Source organism: Lagopus muta, chromosome 1 (genome assembly GCF_023343835.1).
Source record: "Lagopus muta isolate bLagMut1 chromosome 1, bLagMut1 primary, whole genome shotgun sequence".
Taxonomy (NCBI): Eukaryota; Metazoa; Chordata; class Aves; order Galliformes; family Phasianidae; genus Lagopus; species Lagopus muta.
In genome coordinates this window covers 2,807,982-2,829,037 of record NC_064433.1, presented here as the reverse complement: position 1 = coordinate 2,829,037, position 21,056 = coordinate 2,807,982, and the positions used below count along the sequence as shown (strand labels likewise).

General features: G+C 43.3%; 1 protein-coding gene across 7 annotated transcripts in view; it reads right to left on the bottom strand.

Moving 5' to 3' along the window:
- Positions 1–21,056, bottom strand: part of PLXNA4 (plexin A4) — a 446,249-nt gene that overhangs the window by 79,104 nt on the left and 346,089 nt on the right. For 4 of the 7 annotated variants that reach the window (XM_048959145.1, XM_048956708.1, XM_048958372.1 and 1 more), the window contains exon 10: positions 8,242–8,442. In XM_048959145.1, coding sequence (XP_048815102.1) covers positions 8,242–8,442 — 201 coding nt within the window. Of the gene's footprint in view, positions 1–8,241; positions 8,443–14,398; positions 16,698–19,007; positions 21,032–21,056 lie in introns of those variants that run through there. The other 3 variants (XM_048960813.1, XM_048959983.1, XR_007380141.1) reach the window with 3 other exon arrangements.

The following is a 21,056-nucleotide window of genomic DNA, read 5'->3' as shown; positions in this document are numbered from 1 at the left end:
TGGGAAAAGTACTTTCTAGCTGTGGAGCACAGTTCTGAAGGATATTCTGCCAATGCTTGGGTGCACCTCTAAGGTTAGCAATGGGTTGCTAGAGTTAGGGTAGTACGGTTAGGTTGAGGTTGGACTTGATGATCTTGAAAGTCCTTTCCCACCTGAGCAATTCTAGCAATTCGAGCAATTTCAAGATTCTGTGATATTTGTATGCATTGTATGTATTTGGATATAGCATCCAAATATACCTCTGCTGTGTACTCCATAGGTTCTGAATAGATATCCATGTTTATCTATGCCAGTGTCATTTTGAAGAGCTCTTGAAAGCTGAGTGAAGTCTCAAGTATCTCAGAAATGCCTTAAAAAGGGGAAAATGGAGCTTCTGTGTAATTATAGACCTGTCAGCCTAACTTGGCTTCCCAGAAAGAAAGTACATCAAATTATTAAACAATCAATTTATAAGCACCTGCAAGATGATAAGGTGATAAAAATCAGCCAGCATAGATTTGTCAAGAACAAATTGTGTCAACTCAATTTAATTTCCTTTTTTGACAGGCTTAATGGCTTTGTGGATAAGAGGAGGCAGCAGATGTGATTTATCTAGATTTTTGTAGAGTATTTGCTACTGTCCTGCAGGAGATTCCCATAAAAATAAATAAATATGTAAATGGGGAAACATAATCTAAAAGAAGCCACCATAATGTACATGTGAAAACCGTAAGTCAGAAAATTCATTGTGGGCTGGGAGGACTTTTCAAAAGAAGTTTAGTCCTGGCTCTGGCATTACTCCATGTTTTTACTATTGACTTCATTGATGGACTGCAGATCATGCTTACAGATTTTGTGAATGACTCTGCTCTGGGAGAGGGTGCAAGAACATCCAAAGGCTGAGTTAAGAATTCAAAACAAACTTGACAAATCATAGATGCAAGCCAAAATCAACAAACTGAAATTCAGTAGAGGGAAGTAGTGAGCATTCTTCGGTATGAGAAATCAATGCAAACAAATGTGGAATGGGAGTGACTGGCCAGTGTTGCATTAAAGGGTCTGGGGACTGTTGAAGGTCACAAGCAGATTGCGAATCAACAGTGCCATGTTGCTGCCAAAAAAAACAAACAAATCTCAATTGGAAATGCACTAGACAGAGTTTCCTATATACACAAGCCTCAGGAGGCAATTATTTTTCCCCATCCAGAACCAGAAAAGCTTCAGCTGGTTCAGGTGGTATCCAGTTTCCAGAAAACATGTATTAAAAAAGGCATAGAAATCTTCAGAGAAAGTGAGACAGACTTAAACAAATACTTGTCAGGCACAGTTGAGGTACATGGATCTGGTCTTAATGAAGAAAATGGAAGCTTGTCTCTGGAGGCCATTTCCAGCCCCCAGCTTGATGATTTTTCTGACATAGTATTTAGGGCATTTTTTTCCAGCCAGATTTTGGTTTATTCTGAGTTGGTTCACATAGGGTTCACTTAGTTGCCCATCAGATCCCACTGCGCATCTCCATCAACAGCTTCCTTCTAACGCTTCACCAAAAGGCAAAAAGCATCCTAAGTGGGAGAGGATGCATTGTCACAACAGCTGCTTAAAGGACAGAACGGGAGGAAGTCAAGAAGGGAAGAAATGTGTCATGCTATACCGACTGCAGAACATAAGGAATTCTCCTGAGATCCTACTGCACTGGGAGCAGGACAAGCTCCCACACAAACAGAAAGAGAAGTTCTCACTCTGTGTGACTAAACATAACATTTCTGCCCAGATAGGTGGTGGATGCCCCAAACTTGTGGACGCTCAAGGTCAGGCTGGATGGGGTTCTGAGCAACCTGTTCAAGCTGTAGGTCCCTGTTTATTGCAGGGGAGTTGGGCTAGATGACTTCAAGAGTCCCTTCCAACTTGAACGATTCTATAATTCTATGAAATACACTTCAACAAGCTGCCTGGTTTTGCTGGATATGTCTTACAGACAGAAGAGTTCACCAGCACTAGAAGTCTCAGCATGGTTTTCCACAGAAATGTGAAAATTCTGAGCATTTAGAGGTAAGGTTTTTCTGTTTCCACTAATTGTCATATAATTGCAGAGTAAATCATGTATGGTGATTTCCGTCCATTACAGCAGAGTGAGTGCTAGTTGCACAGTAATTTCTCTTTGGACAAACTAAACATGATTAGCCACTAAACTGCAGAACCCTGTGATTATGATCTAGTTGTAGGGTATTTACAGGTATAAGCTTTGTGGTTACCATGGAAGTAAAGAGCTGCTGCAGGTTAGCAGAGTCCTGCCTGATAGGGCTGTGTCCGCCAGCCTCATTCACTATTAGCATTTTTATGACACTTCTCAGTGTCACTGCCAGGAAGATGCAAGATGATGCAGAGCCACTTGGACTCACAATGGTGCCTTTTCACAGCTTTATGGAGCTAGGAGCAAGGATAGGAAGGCTGGAGTGGGAAGGAAAGTGTTTGAAAAATAGAGAATAATTAATCTTCTGTCACTTGGGAGCTTTGCTAACACCTGTGCATGGCACTTTGCAAATGTCAACTGGAAATGGGAAGGAGCACATATACAGAATGACTGGTCACCCTTAAGTAACAAGCTGAGTCTGTAGGTGCCTGAAAAAACACTAATTTCTGTCTCAGCAGATCCTCGTGTGTGTGCACTGGGATTTATCTGTTAGCAGAGCATAGGCAGGGCTGCCAAGGGACAGGCAATGGGAGTCCCTCAGAGCCTTTCATCCCACTTAGGATCCCAAAGCCAACAGCAGGAGCCCAGCTGGGATTGTAGATCTTATCTGCCTATAGCACTGGGGACAAACACATATTAGTGTTGTTAGCTTAGCTGAATTGAGCCAGAACTGGAAATGGATGTGAGGGAATACGCAAGATCCCCATGGAAGAGATCCAAGGATGAAGCCAGATGGAGCTTGGAAGGAGGATGCTCATGTTGCCATGCCCAGATAGCTTGTGGGCTGCACAGCAGCAAAACAGAGCAATTTGCCAAGTACCAAGGAGTAGATGCTCTGACCTGCTCAAACCACAGGAGCTTCTAACTCACTGTGGTCTCTGTTCAAAGCCTGTTGAACTCAAGAGGAGTCTTTGAAAAGGATTTGCTCAGCTGTAACAATAAGATGGAAATACATTTCAGAGGAGAAAAAAGGGCTGATGTGTTGATCTGTAGAACTCACAGCAGAGATTCCTGGATACTCCTGCTATGAGCATTCAGATCATTAAGGCTGTTTCCTATGTATTGCCTTGCACAACTTCCTCCAGCACGGGCAAAATTGCCCAAAAAATATAAACCTGATCCTGAAGATTGCAAAATCTGGTTTCCCAATATGCATATCAAATGAAAGTAGAAAATTACAGGGAATTGAGAGGACCAAACTGAGAAAGAGACGCTGCTTTCCAGAAAGGAAGGCTGGATCTCATCAGGAAACACCAAAAAGCTGCTGGAAGGAGCTGCTGTAATTCAAAGGAACAGCAAATTGTGTTTTGAACTCTGCAGCACCAGTTCTTTGTCTCTTGAAATCTTTGCTGGTATCAGATATTCTTACAACAAGGGCTGAGCCCATCACATTACTTGGCCACTTTGCCACTCTGTTAGCAGCTTAACATTTTGAGCACAAGCCACTATAAACACATCAACTGTTTGTCTCCTGGAAGTTCACCATGAAGTTTACTACCCTCAGGCTGAGAGTATAGCTGCAAAAATCACAGCTATCAGATTTACAACAGCTATGCAAACATTAGCTGACTGCCTAGATAGATGTTTTGCTTTTCAGTAATCTGCAAATTCCTAGCTCCTCTGGGCATCCAGTTAACAAGCACCCTACATTAAAGGAACTCAGTTTCACAGACCATTGAAGCTGTGGCTTGTGTGACTGCACAGCCATGCATAGGGAGGTAACCTCTTGGTGCATCATCCTGAGATGTTATATCATAAAGCAAAGACTTCTGGTAGTTTGTTTAGGGCACATTTAGGACTATACATCGGATGGAGCTCTGGGCAACATGATCTAATCCCTGATCTAGAGGCTGGCAACTCTACCCACAGCAGAGGTATTGGAACTGGATGACCTTCCAGTCATCCTTGTGTCCTTCCAACACAAGCCATTCTATGATTCTAAAATTCTGTGGTTCTGTGATTCTATGATCTTATGACTCTATGATTCTAATGAATAAACCAAGAGTGATTACATGATGTACCTCCAGATATATTGCTACATATCCAGCAGCAGGGAAGCATCTGCAAGCAAGCAGCATTTTATTATTGAGTGTTGCTTTGCTTTCCCTAACAGCACAAACACCAATTTTATGATTAGACCTTGGGCCTGGGGATTAAATTCTGTATCTGTCACTGCTACCAGATCTTGGTGTGACCCCATGCAAAGCATTTAATCCCTCTTTGCATCAATTTTCCAGCCATAAGCAGGAGGCATAAACCCTCATGCCCACTGACATTCCATTTCTTTGGACTCTTTGCTTACTAGAGCTAGGATTGAACCTCTGTGTTTCTGCATCACTCACTACAATTGAGCCCACATCTTGACTGGTAAGTTACATATTCTATTTGAGGTAAGACTCAGCCCTGTTCTCATCTGCCTTCGGCCACTCATAAGTGTGTTTTCCCATGATTTTTGTGAATAGTGCTCTTCTTTTATTTTTTTTCCCCAGCTCTGTCTTTGTTTTTATTTTCTCACTCTCCTTTGTGAGCCATGACACAGAGTCAAGCACTTCTGAGATCTTGTAGTGCAACTACATCACATATTTGCTTTTCCTACTCCTGAGATATGCAGCATTTTGAGCTGCACCACCTTGGGTCTCACAGCACACAGACCTGTGAAGGGCTATGGGGCAAAGCATCAGCAGGGATTCCACTGCTAGAAATCAGCCTGTGCTGCTTGTAAGTGCCAAGACCAGACAAGGGACAGGCTCACACAAAGCAAGCATGTACGCTTAGATCACTGAAGCTGGTAACAGCAGTGATCATGGCATGGTCAGGCAGGTCATCTCTCACCAATCTCCCTGTTTCTTACACTGAAATTTGCTGACTGTATTGGACTGATTGTAAGTGCTGAGTCTACTAGTGCTTCCCATTGGGGAGACTGTTCTCTGACCTGATAGATCTAGCAGTTCCAGCCATTTCTGCTGACATTTTTACTTACTTATTTATATGCCTCCTTAGCTCTCCTCCTTTTCATTTCCTCCCATCACTCTGTGTCCAGACATTGGCAGAGCTATCATAAGTGCAATAAGGAATGGCAGGCAGGGTCTCACTGAGTGATAATTGTGTGCCTTGGGTGGTGTGATAGAGGACAAAGCCCAGAGCTGAGAGGCTCAAACCACTTGACAAGAACAATAATTGTCCCGAAGCATGCTGTCTGCAGTGACTTACTGCTGTTATCAAATGAAACATCTCTGGGAAAGACAGGGAAAGATACAGAGCTGGCTATTGACTGGACCAAGCATCTAGGCACCATCAGTGCTGAATATGACGTTACCGACAGACCATCAGATAGGCTGGTCCCACCTGGGTATCTTTAAAACACCTCTTAATTGAGCTTGGAGCCACTTGGAAAAGCTTCTGCATAAGATGGAAGGATGTGGTTCTGATCTTTGCTACCCTGGTTTAGGTCCTGAGGGAGCAGGCAGTCAAGAGCAAAAATAAAGGTTTTTTTCCTGCTCCCAGGAGGAAATCTCTTGAATTTTGCAGAAGATATTCTGCAAAAGCTGAATTTGAGCTCATTGGTGCCTACTGTGTGATGGGAGGGGATAGATTTGAGTCTTATGAAGGAAAACAAGCCAAGAATGATTGCTTAGTCTAGCATGCATCTCCAAAAGAAAGATCTGCTGGCAGGATAGCATCCCTTCAGGGACACAACATCACAACATATCCACCCACCCTGCTTTGGACCTTCTCCAAGCCTGCAATGCAGGTGCTACGTTCAGTTCTCATCTAGCAACTCTGCTGACTAAAAAGCTCTGTTGAAGGGGGCTGATTCAATTTGCAAACAAGCTCATACGTCTGCTTCTAAAGCCAGGTGACCCTCAGAGCAGAGGCTCGCTGCAGCACAGTGGCTCCAGACTGAATGCTAATTTTGGCAGGAAGGAAAATAATCATGATGGAGACATACCCACAGTACTCCTTCTCTATTGTCTGTGTCCTTGGCTACCTGCTCAAACAGAGCTGGGGCTTTACTATTCCTCTTTTTTTTTTTTTTTTTTTTGGTGTGTGTGTGCCTGTTTGAATGTTTCTTTCTTTTGTCTGGTTCTCCCTTCCATCTCTCTTTTTTTTTTTACTGTCTAGGAAATTCAGAGCAGCAATAAAACATTTCTCAGGGAGTAAAGAGACAGTTGAGTCAGAGAAATCAAATTACATTTACAAAAGGAGAGGAGAGGAGAGGAGAGGAGAGGAGAGGAGAGGAGAGGAGAGGAGAGGAGAGGAGAGGAGAGGAGAGGAGAGGAGAGGAGAGGAGAGGAGAGGAGAGGAGAGGAGAGGAGAGGAGAGGAGAAAGAAGAAGGAGAAAGCAGAGGGGAAAACAGAAAGGGGAAAAGAAGGGAAAAGAAAGAAGAAAAGGGAGAAAGAGAGAAGAAGACGGATGATGCAGGAGAATAAAGAGATGAGTTTAGTCCAAAATAAGATTATCCCCATTGACAAGACAGAAGCCCACCTGAGACATCATCTAACAAGGGACAGGAATACTACAGGCAATGTTCATCAGAGAGGTCATAGACTGCTTTGACATAGGTGTGACATTCTGTCCTGCCACGCTGCACAGCTCAGGAGTAGAGTGCTCTGGCAGCAAAACAAATGCAAAAATCAACACAATGTTGTTACAGCACTCTGGCATCCCATTAGCAAATACATCCAGGAATTCAGTGAATCCAAATTCTCTGGTCCAAGGTACCAGCAGCCTCTTGAAGCGTGCAGGTAGTATGAGAACGGTCACCATTATGTCTCAAAATCAAGTTAAATTATTGAATAACACAAACTAGGAGGCTGAAAGAGACTCTCTAGGATTGTTGAGGCAGTCAGTCTCTCACTTAGCCCAATTATACTTAAAATCACCCTGTTTATGCCAGATAATTAATGACTCTGAAGGGTGGCTGCACTGACTTTTTGAACAGGTCTATACTACTGACTTCTTCTCAGGTCTATACAATCTTCCTTCAGCTACAGGGTTTCACTGTTTTGAAAAAAAAATTGTTTTTTAAGAAAGTGCAAAGCCTTCTCAATTTCTCAACCCCTTCATTTCTGTGGAAACTCAAATCTGGATGCTCACAGGCCACTAAACAATAATGACAATCAGGGAGGAGAGGGAAAAAAGAGCAAATATGACAACGTCACTGGGAACAGTGTTTTTTGCAACAGATCATGAAATGTGTGAACTGCCTGTAATCTTCAGCACGCTGCTTAATGCAGCAGAATATGTTGTGATGGATTTTAACAAACCCTGCCCAGCATGGAGTGGCAGAGCTGCAGTGAAGTGGCTAAAGCCTGTAATTAGCTCTTTGGCTAATAAATCATCTCGTAATAGCAATGAGAATGACTCAAATGCACATCTAGGAGACATGAATCTGATGGAGAAACCTCTGGAGAAGCAGTGTTAGGAGACCACCATCACACACACTCACAGCTCCTGGCAGCAATGCCAGTGTTTGCCCCAAGGACTGATATTTCTGTAGTGACAGCACCACTGTGACTCACAGAGGGCTCTGGCGAAGAGATTTAGTGGCTCTGCACTGCAGATAGGGAAATGGAGGTGTTAAAGGGATTAACCAGAGGTCATGGGATGGATCAGTGGGTGGGGAAGGTTTGGCTCAAACTTATCTTGGACCCATTGCTGGTGCCTGTTCAACTGTTTATGTGGATTTTTATGGGCTATCACCAATTTTCTCATTTAATAACATTAATTACCAGTGTTGACTTTAACATTTGTCCCTTCAGAAACCATCTTGAATACAGATAAGGATGTGCCACCGTCAGGATATGGGCAGTTTAACCATGAGATAATGTATATTGGTTGTGGCTAAGGAGCTCCAGCATGGCCAAATGCTGGGATATCCAAGGATGAAGCACTACTGTTCGTTAACGCAAGCCAAACTTAAGGAGCAAAAGAGGTAGTTTGCAATCTACCAACCAATCTTCCCCTGACTTTAGCTGGAATTGGGTATATGGGAAGACAGACAAGGTTTCAGCATTCATGGTCCTCCTTTGCCCTCCCAGACATGCCACAGGCAGCAGGGCTTGCTCACCGAAGTGTTCTGGCACTGCACGCTGGAGCTGTTGAACCTCAAGGCGGGCACCCGCTGCTCATTGCCCTGGATGTTCAAGATGCATTCGTAGCCTCGCTGGCCAGACTGTGGCTGGGGCAGGTTTTTGGCTTTCAGCGTGATCGGTTTGATCACTTCCACTGGCACCAGGATCTTCTCGGCCTGCAGCAGCTGTGGGCAGTCCTGGGGAGAAAGAATACCACGCAATAAGTCAACACATGATTTTCCCAAACCTGTGTGGAGTCCTCAGTCTTCTCACTTTTACAAAGCTGTTGCGCCTCCCTCCATATCAGCCTATTACAAAGGGTTCGTGAGGTATTACTGAGAAGGCTCAGATAAACACCTGAGGAAGGAGTGCTTTTACAGACTTTTCCCATCTCCTTTTTCTCACTGGAGACCCTTGACTGTCATGACCCAAGAATGCTACTTCTGGTGCTTCTTAATGCCTGCTCCATTAATGAGTTAGTAGAAAAGCAGTTCTGCCCTCTTCAGGGACTTTGCCTGGTCACGATGCCATGGCACAAGAAGTGAAGAAATCACAAAATCACAGCAAAACTCCCTGCCTCCACCAAAAAAAACCAGTGTGCCATTGTGCAAAAGGCACAGATCCAGCTAGCTCAAGCATGACACTGTAAACCAGAGTCTGGGCTATTTAAAAGATAATTTGATTTGGCTTAGAAAGGGACAGAATAATTATTATATATAAAATAATACCTATATTATTTTCCCAAGAAACAGTTCTTACTTAATATGTGTGAAGATCTTCAGGAAAGATTTGCAATTGTTTCCAAAAAGGCTCAGTGCTTGCTGGATGTGGTTAACTCAGCCATGTAGCAGGCTGGGCACCCAAATCTGTGATGGAGAAAGCCGTATTCAAAGTGAGATGAATTTGCACAGCTTTAGTTATAGCAGCAAAGTACTGCTTCTTCATGGCATCATTAGACCACTGGAAGCTATCAATCCTTTGGGAAATTACTACAGTGTTTTTCTTGCTAATCCAAGTCATTTTTATGTAAAATGGGATTCCTTAAATAGTCGCCATCCCAAGAGCAACCCTAGTCAGATTCAGTTGGTACAAGCAGAGACAGGGAGAACTTCTACCTAAACAGATACATGCTTAACCTGTAGTTGTGACAGTGGACAACAAGAAGATACAAATACTGATCCAGGGCTGAAGAATAAGAAAAGGAATTTAAGGACTTGGAAATGGAATTTATGGCTTATGAGAGCCTGGGAGCTTGTTAGAGCAGATGGTGGAAACATTTTACTGAAGCAAACAGCTTAGGAAGATAAAGAAATGGATTAGACGTGTAACATCTGCACTTAGACCAACCAGAAACAGAATTACAAGAGATATCAATCATCACACTGTGGGTGTGAGCTGATCCATGGCCAGGGGCAGGAAGAAAATCCAGCATCCACCCAGCACACAGCTGTAATGAAGTCTGGAAGCCTTCCTCAGTGCCCAAAGAGTGTCTGTCTGTCTTTGCTACCGGGGATTTAAGAGCTCTAGGGCAACCTGATTTCTTATCTTTGCTTACTGGTGGATGCTAATGGTGTAAGTACTTGACAACTGCTGATGGATCTCAATTTGCCTTGCCCAGGCTAACATCAGAACACGGACAGCCCAGCACACAGTCACTGGAGCATAATGAAAGTGAATTATCTTGGATCTGGTTGCACAGTGATGAGTTCTAACACAGTGTTTCTCTGTTGTCTTGGAGCTCTGGTGTTGTGCAGCATTTCACTAACTTTGTGCTCCATCACAAGACACAAGACAGAAGCAGTGGAGAAGGAGGCTTGGTGAGACACTCAGGAATCCCTGAGGAGCTACACCTTGTTCCAACACTCCCTGCTCTTGCTGTTGTCCTGTGCCATGACAAAATATTCCCAGGGAACTGCTAATGCTGAGACACAACAGTTGAACTTGAAGTGTTTCTCTTAACAGGAGGACAATGGTGGACAGTGTAGAAAGTCCTTCTAGCCTTGGGTTCAATGCTCTTATCCTATCAAGGCATTTATGTAGGTTAGCTGCAGGGTTAAGTAGCTATTCAGCTTTAGGAAGTGAGGCATAACCTAACCCTGTGTGATATAGCCCAGTAACACCCCAGAGGACAGGGGAAAGACCACCCCAGTGGTCTGGGCTATGTTAAAGTAAGTGTGAGATGTCCAGTTGTGATCACTCCACCTGACACCATACGTAAATACCTTTTGGGACCTTATATCTTCCACACATTTTCTCTTGCACAATCCTGCCTATCCAACATGTTCCAGGGTCTACAAATTAGTTCCCTTTCTCTCTTTGGGCATAAGAACAGACCTTGGCACCATCTTTTTCATTATTTTCTTCCCCCAGCTAGAGTGGTTGAGAGACAGAGACGCATTGGCAGAGTGAATCAGTGGGACAGGAGGATGGGAAAGCCCTATCTGCTGCTGAGCAGCCATGTCCCAAGAGTGGGCATTTTGCCTGATGTCTGTCAAACAGAAAAGCCTTTGAAGGGGACTGGAGGACGGGGGTTGAAGATAGTCAACTATGTTACCTGCAGGCCAATCCCAGCTCTGCAGGCTGGTCTTTCTTGTTTAGCTTTATCCCATTCCCCCCACCACTGGTGCTGTAACCTTTCCGATAACACTTGTTTCAAGTTCATTAACAAGCAGTGATTGTGGCAGCCCCAAAACAGGATTCGTTTGCATATAAAAAGCTTTGCAGTGCTGTGAGGAAGTTCATTATAGATAATTGAAGAGGCAAGCGCCATAAAGAGGAAATCCTCCCAATGTGGCTTTATCTGATTGACCTAATGTTCTTTCTAATTGAAACGGGGGGAAAAAGGCAATTTCATTAGGTGATGTGCTGCATAAAAGCTAAGAACTTGGACTAGGCTCCGGGTTCAAATTCAAACACAACTCATTTTGTAGCCTGTGACAAGCCCTGCCCAGTCAGCTCTGGGTGCCTGCTCAGGATTATAAATGTGAGGGTACAACATCAACCTGCTCGGAGATGACCCTGCTGCAGGAAGCAAGCAGAAGGGTCCTTGCCAATTTTGATCAATTTCTCTTTGTCCTTTCTCTGCAGTGTGCATCACCTATGCTGGAAGAGCATTTTTTTACATCATGGATGGGAAGTAAAAGCACCCATTATCAACTACTGTATAAAGGAAAGGCGCAATTCTATGCCATTTGTCTTTGGGATATAATAAATTAAGCCTTCCCCTATGAGGGGAGTTGGTTCAGATTCCAGAGGAGCTAAAATCCAGTTTAATCTGTAGCAGGGCATATGTGAAAGCTGACTCTTGTTGATTAATTTTGTGTGTGTCGCTTCATTCTATTCCTTAAATGCTTCCAAATGAGTCAACCCTTTAAAAATAATATCCTCCACTCTTGCCAATTACTCATATCAGCAGTGATGCACTCCTCAAATCACCAAATTTTGCCAGTTATCAAGTCAGAGAGCTTTTGTAGTGAAAACACCACAAGAAATGAGCTGCACTCATTGGATTGTTGCTAGTTTAATTTTCCTTATTTATAACTCCTCATAGAATGCCTGCAAATGTGTTTTGCTGTAGCAGAAGTAACGAAGTCTCAGCAATATGAGAGCCTCCCGTCTCCTTCTCTCTCATATAAGTGTTACAGCCCTCATCACTGCTGTACCTGAGTGAGTCCCCAGTGAAGTGTCATTGTGAATCATAGAATCGCCTGGGTTGAAAAGGACCACAATGATCATCTAGTTGCAACACCCCTGCTGTGTGCAGGGTCGCCAACCACCAGACCAGGCTGCCCAGAGCCACATCCAGCCTGGCCCTGAATGCATCCAGAGATGCACTCAAGAAGACTCTGCTGAAGAGTGGGATGAAATCTCTCAGAGGCTGTGTGGTCTTAGCCCTGAGCTAATTGCTTTGCTTCCTTTATAATGCCCCATACATGTCTAGTTATGATTTCTTGGGAATCTCATCATGTTATCTCACAGTCAAAACTGGAGACGGATCAGAAATACTGAGTTATTGTTTCCCAGCTATGAAACATGTAGATCATGTGATATTGCATGGGGTCGCTCCTAAAATTATTAAGTACAGTTCTAGTATTGCTATTTATGGCCAGTACCATGAGCCCAGATCTCACCAAAGCATTTTCCATTTTCTAGATTTATTTTCTCATGTCAGGGAGAAGATTTTTACTGAGAGAGTGAGTGATGCTGGTGTTCCAGGTGAGATGCTGGAACAGGAGAGGCTGTGGATGCCCCATCCCTGGAGGTGTTTAAGGCCAGGCTGGATGGGGCCCTGGACAACCTAATCAAGCACATGATCTAGGGGTTGGCAACCCTGCCTGTGGCACGGGGGTTGGAACTTGATGATCCTTGAGATCTCTTCCAACCCAAGCCATTTTATAATTCTATGAAATGCAGACATCCTATAGGGAAACAAGGGTTTCACAATGATCTATCCATCTATTAGCAGCCTGTGCCCTTCACTAGGCTCTCAGTTAATGTGTCTTCTCCTGTGCACTTCTTGTGTTCAAGAAACATTATATGTTATACTAAGAGACATGGTTTACTCGGGAAATATTGGTGGTAGGTGGATGGTTGTTCTGGATGATGGTGGAGGTCGTTTCCAACTTCGTTGATTCTATGATTGTATGATTCATCCAGAGCATCTACATGAGGGAAGCTTTCATATTTTTGCTTCATATTGCTCCCTCACGATCACTGGTGGCATTGAGAGGATCTCCACTTTCTACAGAAGGAAACTAGAGCCCATCTTTTGCTGAGTGCTCTGTAGGCATGTTTGCTGAGAAAACCAACTCTTCAAAACTATTTTTCATTCTTTTTTTTTCTTTTGGCCCAAAAGAGAATTCTCATTATCCAGATCTAGATATCCGGCATCAGTTCCTTCACTTTAAAACTCACTACATTTAGCTCACTTCTCTCCTGATATCAATTTCCAGTTCTTCATCCTCAGTGTCATTTTGTTGTTGTTGCTGTTGTTTTGTTTGTTTTGTTAATAAAACTTTCCTTTATACATCCTTTGTTCATAATTGCCATCTCTGTGCTTGTCTGAGCCATCTTGCCCAAAAGAAACATAAAATCACAGAATCAGTAATGTTGGAAAGACCACCAAGACTCATCAAGTCCAACCATCAATTCATCCCCACCATGCCCACTAACCATGTCCCTCAATGCCTCATCTACCCTTTTCTTGAATGCCGTCAAGGACAGTGACTCCACCACCTTCCTGGGCACCCTGTGCCAATGCCTCACCACGCTTTCTGAAGAGATTTTTTTTTCCAAATATCCAACATTATCACATGATCTAAGTGAGAACTGTTTATTCCTCCCTCAAGACCTTTTGGATCCCACAACAAATGATACTCAGATTGTTATTTACTCATGTATTATGTAAATAATAATTATTTTTTTAATCCATCTGCTCTACTAAGATGCAACGCAATGGCTTTTTCACCCGCCCACTCTGTACTGTAATCAATCTAGTAAGGTAAGATTTGAGAGACACAGATTGGTTCTTTATAAAAACATCTAGGCCACAGCATCTGGACGCCCCGTTTCTTAGATTAGATTAAAAATCATTTACAAAAATCAAAACCGAACCAATGAACAACAACAATAAGGAAAGAGAAAGGAAAGGAATGAAAAGAAATAGGAAAAAATGAAAGAAATCGTATACACAGACCTTTTGCCATTGATTTTGGAGTAATCAGATTTCTCCTGGATAAAAAGCAGGAAAACATCACATTGCCATATGAGAGGCAGCAGGGACTGCCTGCAATATGTTGCCTGAATTTCTCTCTTGCACCTTGATACAGTCGCCCTGGGTCAGAGCTGCCCAAGCAAAATCAGTCACTCCTTTATCAGCTGCCCTGCACTGCTGCAGAGAGCTTTGGATGACAAGTTGGTTCCAAGGATGAATCACTTTTAAACCCTCACACAACTTCCCAGGCCCACGGTAATTTGGAGAACAAAGCAGCCACAGGCCTGGCATTACAGGAGCAAAGGGGTGAGTTATAGTCCATGTTGTGTTTACATTATTACACCACTAATTCCTAGCATCATAAAATTATATTTAAAATTTACACGAACAGTGCTGGGGAACGTTATTAGGTTATAAAGTGGAATCAGGTCAATGTTTTGCAGGCAGGACTCCAAGCTTCATAAATTTCTGGACATATTTCCCCCAAATTTACATCGGCACCAGCAGCAATCAAACCAGCTACAAAAAGCTTACCCAGTCAAAGAATTTTTTAATGCACCATATATTTTATCTTCACTTCTTAAGTTTACAGTGCTGTTAGTTTGATTGATGGTGTACTTATTTATTGGCACAGCAAAAGTAATAACACAGGGAGAAAATGCTCAGAACTTTAAAGGCAGCTGATGAGGAGAAAGTAACAGGATTTATGGAAAGTCTAAACATCTGCAGAGACAACAAAGGGGTAATTGAGTCCTTGCATAGCTGTCACTTCTAGTGGTTACTTTCTAGTTAAGAGTCTTCCATGCAGTCAGGATCAAAAAACAGCTTTCTTTTGTCAGATACTGCAAGTGATTCTGGTGCTTGGGAAAAGGTGGCTGATTTGGAAGCTGCAGCTCAGTCTGTGGGAGAGATGTGGCCCTGTTTAAGCTCTGCCCACTCTAGCAGCTACACACCTCAGTGGTGACTTGCATAGACATCACTGCTAAATAGAGGACTACCATCAGATCAAATTCGCTCATCTGCCATTGCCTCTTAGATCCCTGGTTTCAGTGCTGTGAAAGCTAGTGAGCAATGACTGAAGTTGGCCACCAAAGAACAGATACAGAGTTAAATGAAGATAACCAATCTCCTTTCATGTGGCTCACTGCTGAATCCCATTGATTGGGAGCAAAGTGATGCCCCAAGGCCATGCAGGCCGTGTTGAGAAGTGGCCCAAGTCTTCTGAGAGCTGGATCCTGACCTAACACAATTCTGCCTCTGAAGTCAGTCCACACATCTCTGCTGATCAGCATTAATGATTTTACCCTCCTTTAATACTTCATTAATAGAGCCCTTCTCAGCTGGTCCATTATTTCACCAGGATCAAGGTCAGCCTGCCATAATTAGCAAAGCTCTGCATTAATCCTTTTTAAATAGAGACACAACGTTAGCTTTTCTTCAGCTTTTTGTCTTTTTGACACATATTAAGAAGGAAAAGCGATGATCAGGAGAGCAGGAACCTTCTGGTCATTGGATGGAGAGTGTGGACCGGAGAAAATAAAAGTAGGTGTTTAGGTGTCATCAGGTACATCTGCTCAAAGGAGAGAGATGTGGAAGCAATCTCTGTTCTGGTGTTTCCCGAGTGACAAATGCTTGGTTTTGAAATCGTAATGTAGTAACGTAATGAAGTATGAGTGTGTGCACTGAGGAGGGTGACACTTGTGAAATAAAAACCCTACCTAGGTAAGCCAGTCCTTTTAAGATATCACACATGGTAAAACTGTATTGTGCAAAGCCACGGAAAGCATGGGGCAGAGAACAGCTGCGCACAATCAGCTTACAAAGCACACATGTCTACCTTCTTTATTTATATTGTACAAAACTGCATCCTTCTATCTAGCGGGACTTCTTCTGTCCTTCTGTAAGGACTTATGTCTGAGGTTCTAAAGATCTTTTATGCATAACAAAGCACTGCATATTCATACTCTGCACCACCATACTAACGAGTGTCTAAAGTGTCAGCATTACAATAGCACTCCTTACTGGTCATCTACATGACTACTGATGACATCAACATGTCATTTAACAAAACTAGGTTTTCTATACATTTCTGCCCACAAATGATTTTTGCATGAAAGAACCAACCAATGCTCCTTCTGAAACAACAAGTCACATGGCAGCACTCTCATAAGGGGATTTCTGCTGTCTAGTTAAAGTGTTGAGCACAAACTATAGTGCTTTTTCATAAGAAAGAAGGGAAACTCTCTTTTTTAACTTTCCCATATTTTACAAAATTTGTAGGAACTTAATATCTTTGAAAGCTCAAATCTTTGGCCCAAGTAGGCTGCAAATGAATGAGTTCAGAAGTCAACAGAGGAGACTGAGTAACAGATGCACTGGATGAACACACACAGACCATGTTGATGCGATCCTGCTTCCTTTGGATACCAGGACAGAAGTCCAGAGAATCATAATACCCTGGCTTGCACAATGTCAGGACAGTGATATCATGGCTCTTATCACCCTCCTCCTCACTGAGATCTGTGACAGCATGAGATAACATCCAAGCCAAAGCAAATGGACAATGTGCAAAGACAAGACAGGGGAAAGAAGTTCTGGGCTCAGCCTCTTGGATGTCCCAGTCAAGGCAGGAGCCACAGTCCAGCATTACTTCTTATCTGTGGCTTCAACATCCTGACAATGTTTCCCCTTGGCCAGGTCCCAGAAGCTCACATTCCAAATCAGTGAATGCAGATGATACTGCAATGAAGAAAAGCAAAAAATTCCTTCTTGAGAGACAGGCCACCCATCACCCTTTGCAAAGACTGAAGGGGAACTGTCTTTCCTCTCTGGTAACAATTTTTCCCTCCAATTTCAGAGTGTCACTAGATCACCAGCAGTCCTAACAGATGTCCAGATAGCCAGAAATTCCTATAGTCACTTGAGGCTTTGCAATGGCATTGCACTGACTCAAGCTATCAAAACAACATAAGCTGTTCTTGATGTTATTTCAAGGGGACAGATGAATATTACCCTGTTGCATTCTGAGATCACTTTGTCCTGTGGGATAAATAATCTTGCATTACAAAGATGAACTGCCCAGCTGGTATGAATAACATGTTGTACTGAGTATCAGATGCTTCTCACATCTACATTCAAACAAATTCCCCTCACTTGCTCCAAGAAATTACACAAATATATCTCATGGTTGGAGAGGCTATATCCTAAGACCCAAAGTGAAAAAATGTGTGTATTGATGGAAGATGAACACTCACAGAGAGGACTTTATCCATCATTCATCAGTTTGTTGTGGTCTGGTTCCCAGTCTCAACAGAGATATGATACAGTTGCCCTGTATCAGGACAGATTTTCTGCAAATCTACCTCCATAAAATCTGCTAAAAGTGAATGCAGAAGTTATCCTTTTCCTCCACTAGCTGGAGGATGATGGAATAGAAAGTCTCAGAGGTGATAAAAGGTAGCCAGAAAAACAACAGAACAAACCGCATACAGTCCTTCCATCTTCTTCACCAGTTTAAGTCAGTGCAAGCGATGGCTTCTCACAAAAGCAAAGCATCCAATCTGCAAATGCTCAGAGACTTATGAACAGCCCCCACTGAGACCACAGCTCCAGGTACTGTACAAGCACCTATTAACAGAAAGTGCTTAGCCAAATCATAAGAGGATTTGAGAGATGCAGAGGCACAGAAATGTGAATGCGCCCAAGCCAACTCAGAGCTAGAAATGAAACTCTCATCTGCTGAAATGAAACCCACGGCCCCAAATAATGCCTGATACTTCCTTTGAGCAGCACTCCCTTCTATTGCCATGCTTGAACAGCCTACATGAACAAGGGGAAAGATTTCTGCCTTGTCTGTAGTTTCTGCGTTTAATTTAATAAAAGGACTTGGTTGGAAATAACCTTAAAGATCACCTATTTCCAACGCCCATGCCATAAGGGACACTGGAATTACATGATCCACTTTGCCAGCAGTTTGTCCAAAGCCCCATTCAACCCGACCTTGAACTGCTCCAGGGATGTGATACCCACAGATTTTCTGGGCAACCTACTCCATAGTAATTTCTTCTTATAATTGTTTAAATGACTGCTTCTGAAGTGGAGGTATCCTCAACATGTCACATTTCTGCTTCTTGAAAAAATGCTCAAACAATGAACAAGGACTGAAATTCCAAATCAGCAGGAGTCCTGATCTACAACCCGATCCAAACCAACAACTAGACTCCTCCTGGATCCCCTCTGCCACCCCCTGGACAGGACGTCAAGAAGACCAGACTCCATCACACACACTTGGAAACTCTCCTGTGAGCTAAGCAGCTGATGAACACCAAGCCCTCATGCTGCTTGCACGCAAATACTTGCACCAAATGCATGCAGTGCTATGCCAGATCTTAGCTGCATGGGGTGCAGATTCTTTCTGTTAGGATCTGCATGCTCCCTGCTGCCTGCCTAGAGCTGCTCCCAGTCCCTTCACCTCTCCTGCTGGTCCCCTTCCCGCTCACATCGCTTGCATGCAGCAGGTTTCTGCAGTTTCCATAGAAACTACACCTCCCCTTAATGATAGACAGGTGCTAGAATAAGTGAGTGGATAATCAACAAGCGGGGAACTATTTGGTGCTCTGGTATTGACCTCCCTGCAGCTGTCACTAGTGCCCCTGAGACATTAATTTGAGCAGGGGTGGGCTTCCTCTCCTCCCCAAACTGATGCCACCAGCAGCCACCTCTCTAGCCGAGTTAACAGAGGCTGGAAACAGAAGTAGGAGGGAAACAGAGCAGTTGCCACAGCAACAACTGAAGATGCATTGCCAGAAGGTTTGTCCATACAAGGGAGCAGAGAGTTCACCACATTTATCAGGTGGCCCGTGGGGTGTTAAACCCCACCTCTATGCAGCCACTCAGGCATTTATGCAGGGATGCATTTTAGGAAGAGCTGGGCACTTTCCTTTTGCTCCTCCCAGAGGACGGCATATGCCCAGAGAAGCTGTGGATGCCTCATCCCTGGTGTCATTTAGAGGCCAAGAAGGATGGGGGCTCTGGGCAGCTTGCTCTGGTGGGTGGCAACCAGCCTATGGCAGGGGGTTTGGAACTAGATGATCTTATAAGGTCCTTTCTAACCGAAGCCATTCTATAATTTGGGGTCCCTCAAGACCTGCCTGTTCTGTGACAAGGTGACTGTCTAAAGCTTTTCCCTGAGCCAGGCTGGGATGCACCAGCATGATGGGTAGGATGCTGCTGAGTTCCCTAAAACTCCATAATAGGGAAATATAGGTGTCTGCCAGCTCAGATCAATCTGTCACTATCTCTCCTTGCCTTCTTTTTTCCCTCCTGTCTCGCTCTTTTCCCCCAAGAGGAACAAGCAGCAACAAACCAGCGCATTTCTTTGCAGAGGCTGCCAGCACAGCTCTTCATTCAGCAAGAGGCAGAGCGAGCACCAGGCAAAGCAGCACTCTGCTCTCCAGCAGCTGCTCGCCAGCATGCAGCTCACACAGCTTTCTACTGCTTTTGACAAATTAATATTTGAAGCAGTTGCTTCTTTTATGTGGGCTTTACTGTCATTAGCACGTACAACTCTACATAAAACACTTTGGTGCGAGATCTTTTCTTCTCTTTTCAGGCAGCAGATGAAAATCCTTTTAATAAAAAGCTTGTTTGGGGGAGGAAGAAAAACACAGGCACACGCAAATCGGTTGAGCAGAGAAAGATGAAAACCTCCTTCAAGGTAATTAAATGATTATGTATCTTTTAAACCCAGCGGATAACAGATTTGTTATCGAGGCTTGGTTTTCGCTTTTGCCTTTTTTTCCCTCTCTTTCCCCTACACAAAGCTAAAATCCTTGCAAGGCCTAGAACAAGATAGTGTTCATCTTTCAGAAGATGGCACAAAAGAAGACTTAATCTTTTATCCCACCAACTCAAGTAGGCTGTTCTGTTTTACCCCCAGCCCAGACTTGTGCAGATGTTTGGGAAATGCTGACATGAGAACTATGCCACTTGGACCAGGTGTAACAGACATCAGGCGTGATTAATTCCTATCACACTTCATATCAATTTGTACAATACTCTGTGCCTCAGTTTACCTCCAATACTTGTTGGCTGCCTTTTCCATTTACAGAGAGAATGAATGAGCTCTTACTTTGTGATTGTGTCAATAAGGAAAGGTTGATTTCATTGGTCGTTAGGCTGCAATGCAATGCTTCACAAAGCAATGCTTGATCTGCAGCATGACTTTTGCAGTGGTCAACAACAAATGTCAAAAGGGGAAACAGAATGTGCAAGAAACAAATATAGACACAGCCTGATCCCTTCTGTAGACTGTGATTCTCTCCATCTTTACTACCTGCTTTGTTTAGGAAAAAGAAAAAAACAAAACAAAACCAACAACAAAGAAATAAAAAAATTCACATAAGTATTAAAACATCTTTTTTTCATCCTTCACTCCCTTCCTGCCTCCAATAGCAATAATATCAGCTCCCTTTTATAAAACAAGAACTCACACAGTATATTTCAAGTGAGTGCACTTGGCTTTCAAAAACCTGCTGTAAAGGGAAATTATACGTCAAGGTGTAGTATTTCTGCCACAAATCATCCAGAGACATCATCAACCCCATTTGATTGAGTTCAGCACCATAATCATAAATACTCTTGCTTTACGACCATGCTGGAGTTCTTAACCAGGAGCAAACACAGGTTTTCCCAAGGCACCAAAAGCAGTTGATTCAGCTCCATTATGGGCAGAGCTGATTCACCAAGTACTGAACAAACGACAGGTATGAAATCCTGGCTTCTTTCAGACAGTGTGGGATGTGCCTCTTTATCCTATTTGTCACCTTTGGTTTGGTTTTGCAGGGTGATAGAAAGGTTTGGTTTTGCAGCTGCCTTGTCCTAGCCCAGGACTGGCTGATCACAAATGTCCTCAGTATGGTTCAAAAGCTCCTTTAGACAGCAGGTCACTAACTATATGAAGATAAACAGCATTTTCCTTTCTGATCAGCATGGATAATGGCCAACATCCTTCTGCTCTCCACCAGGGTCAATCTCAAATTCATCCTGTGTTCTGCACTAGTTGAGAACTCATACTTCAAGAAAAAGAAAAAAAAAATA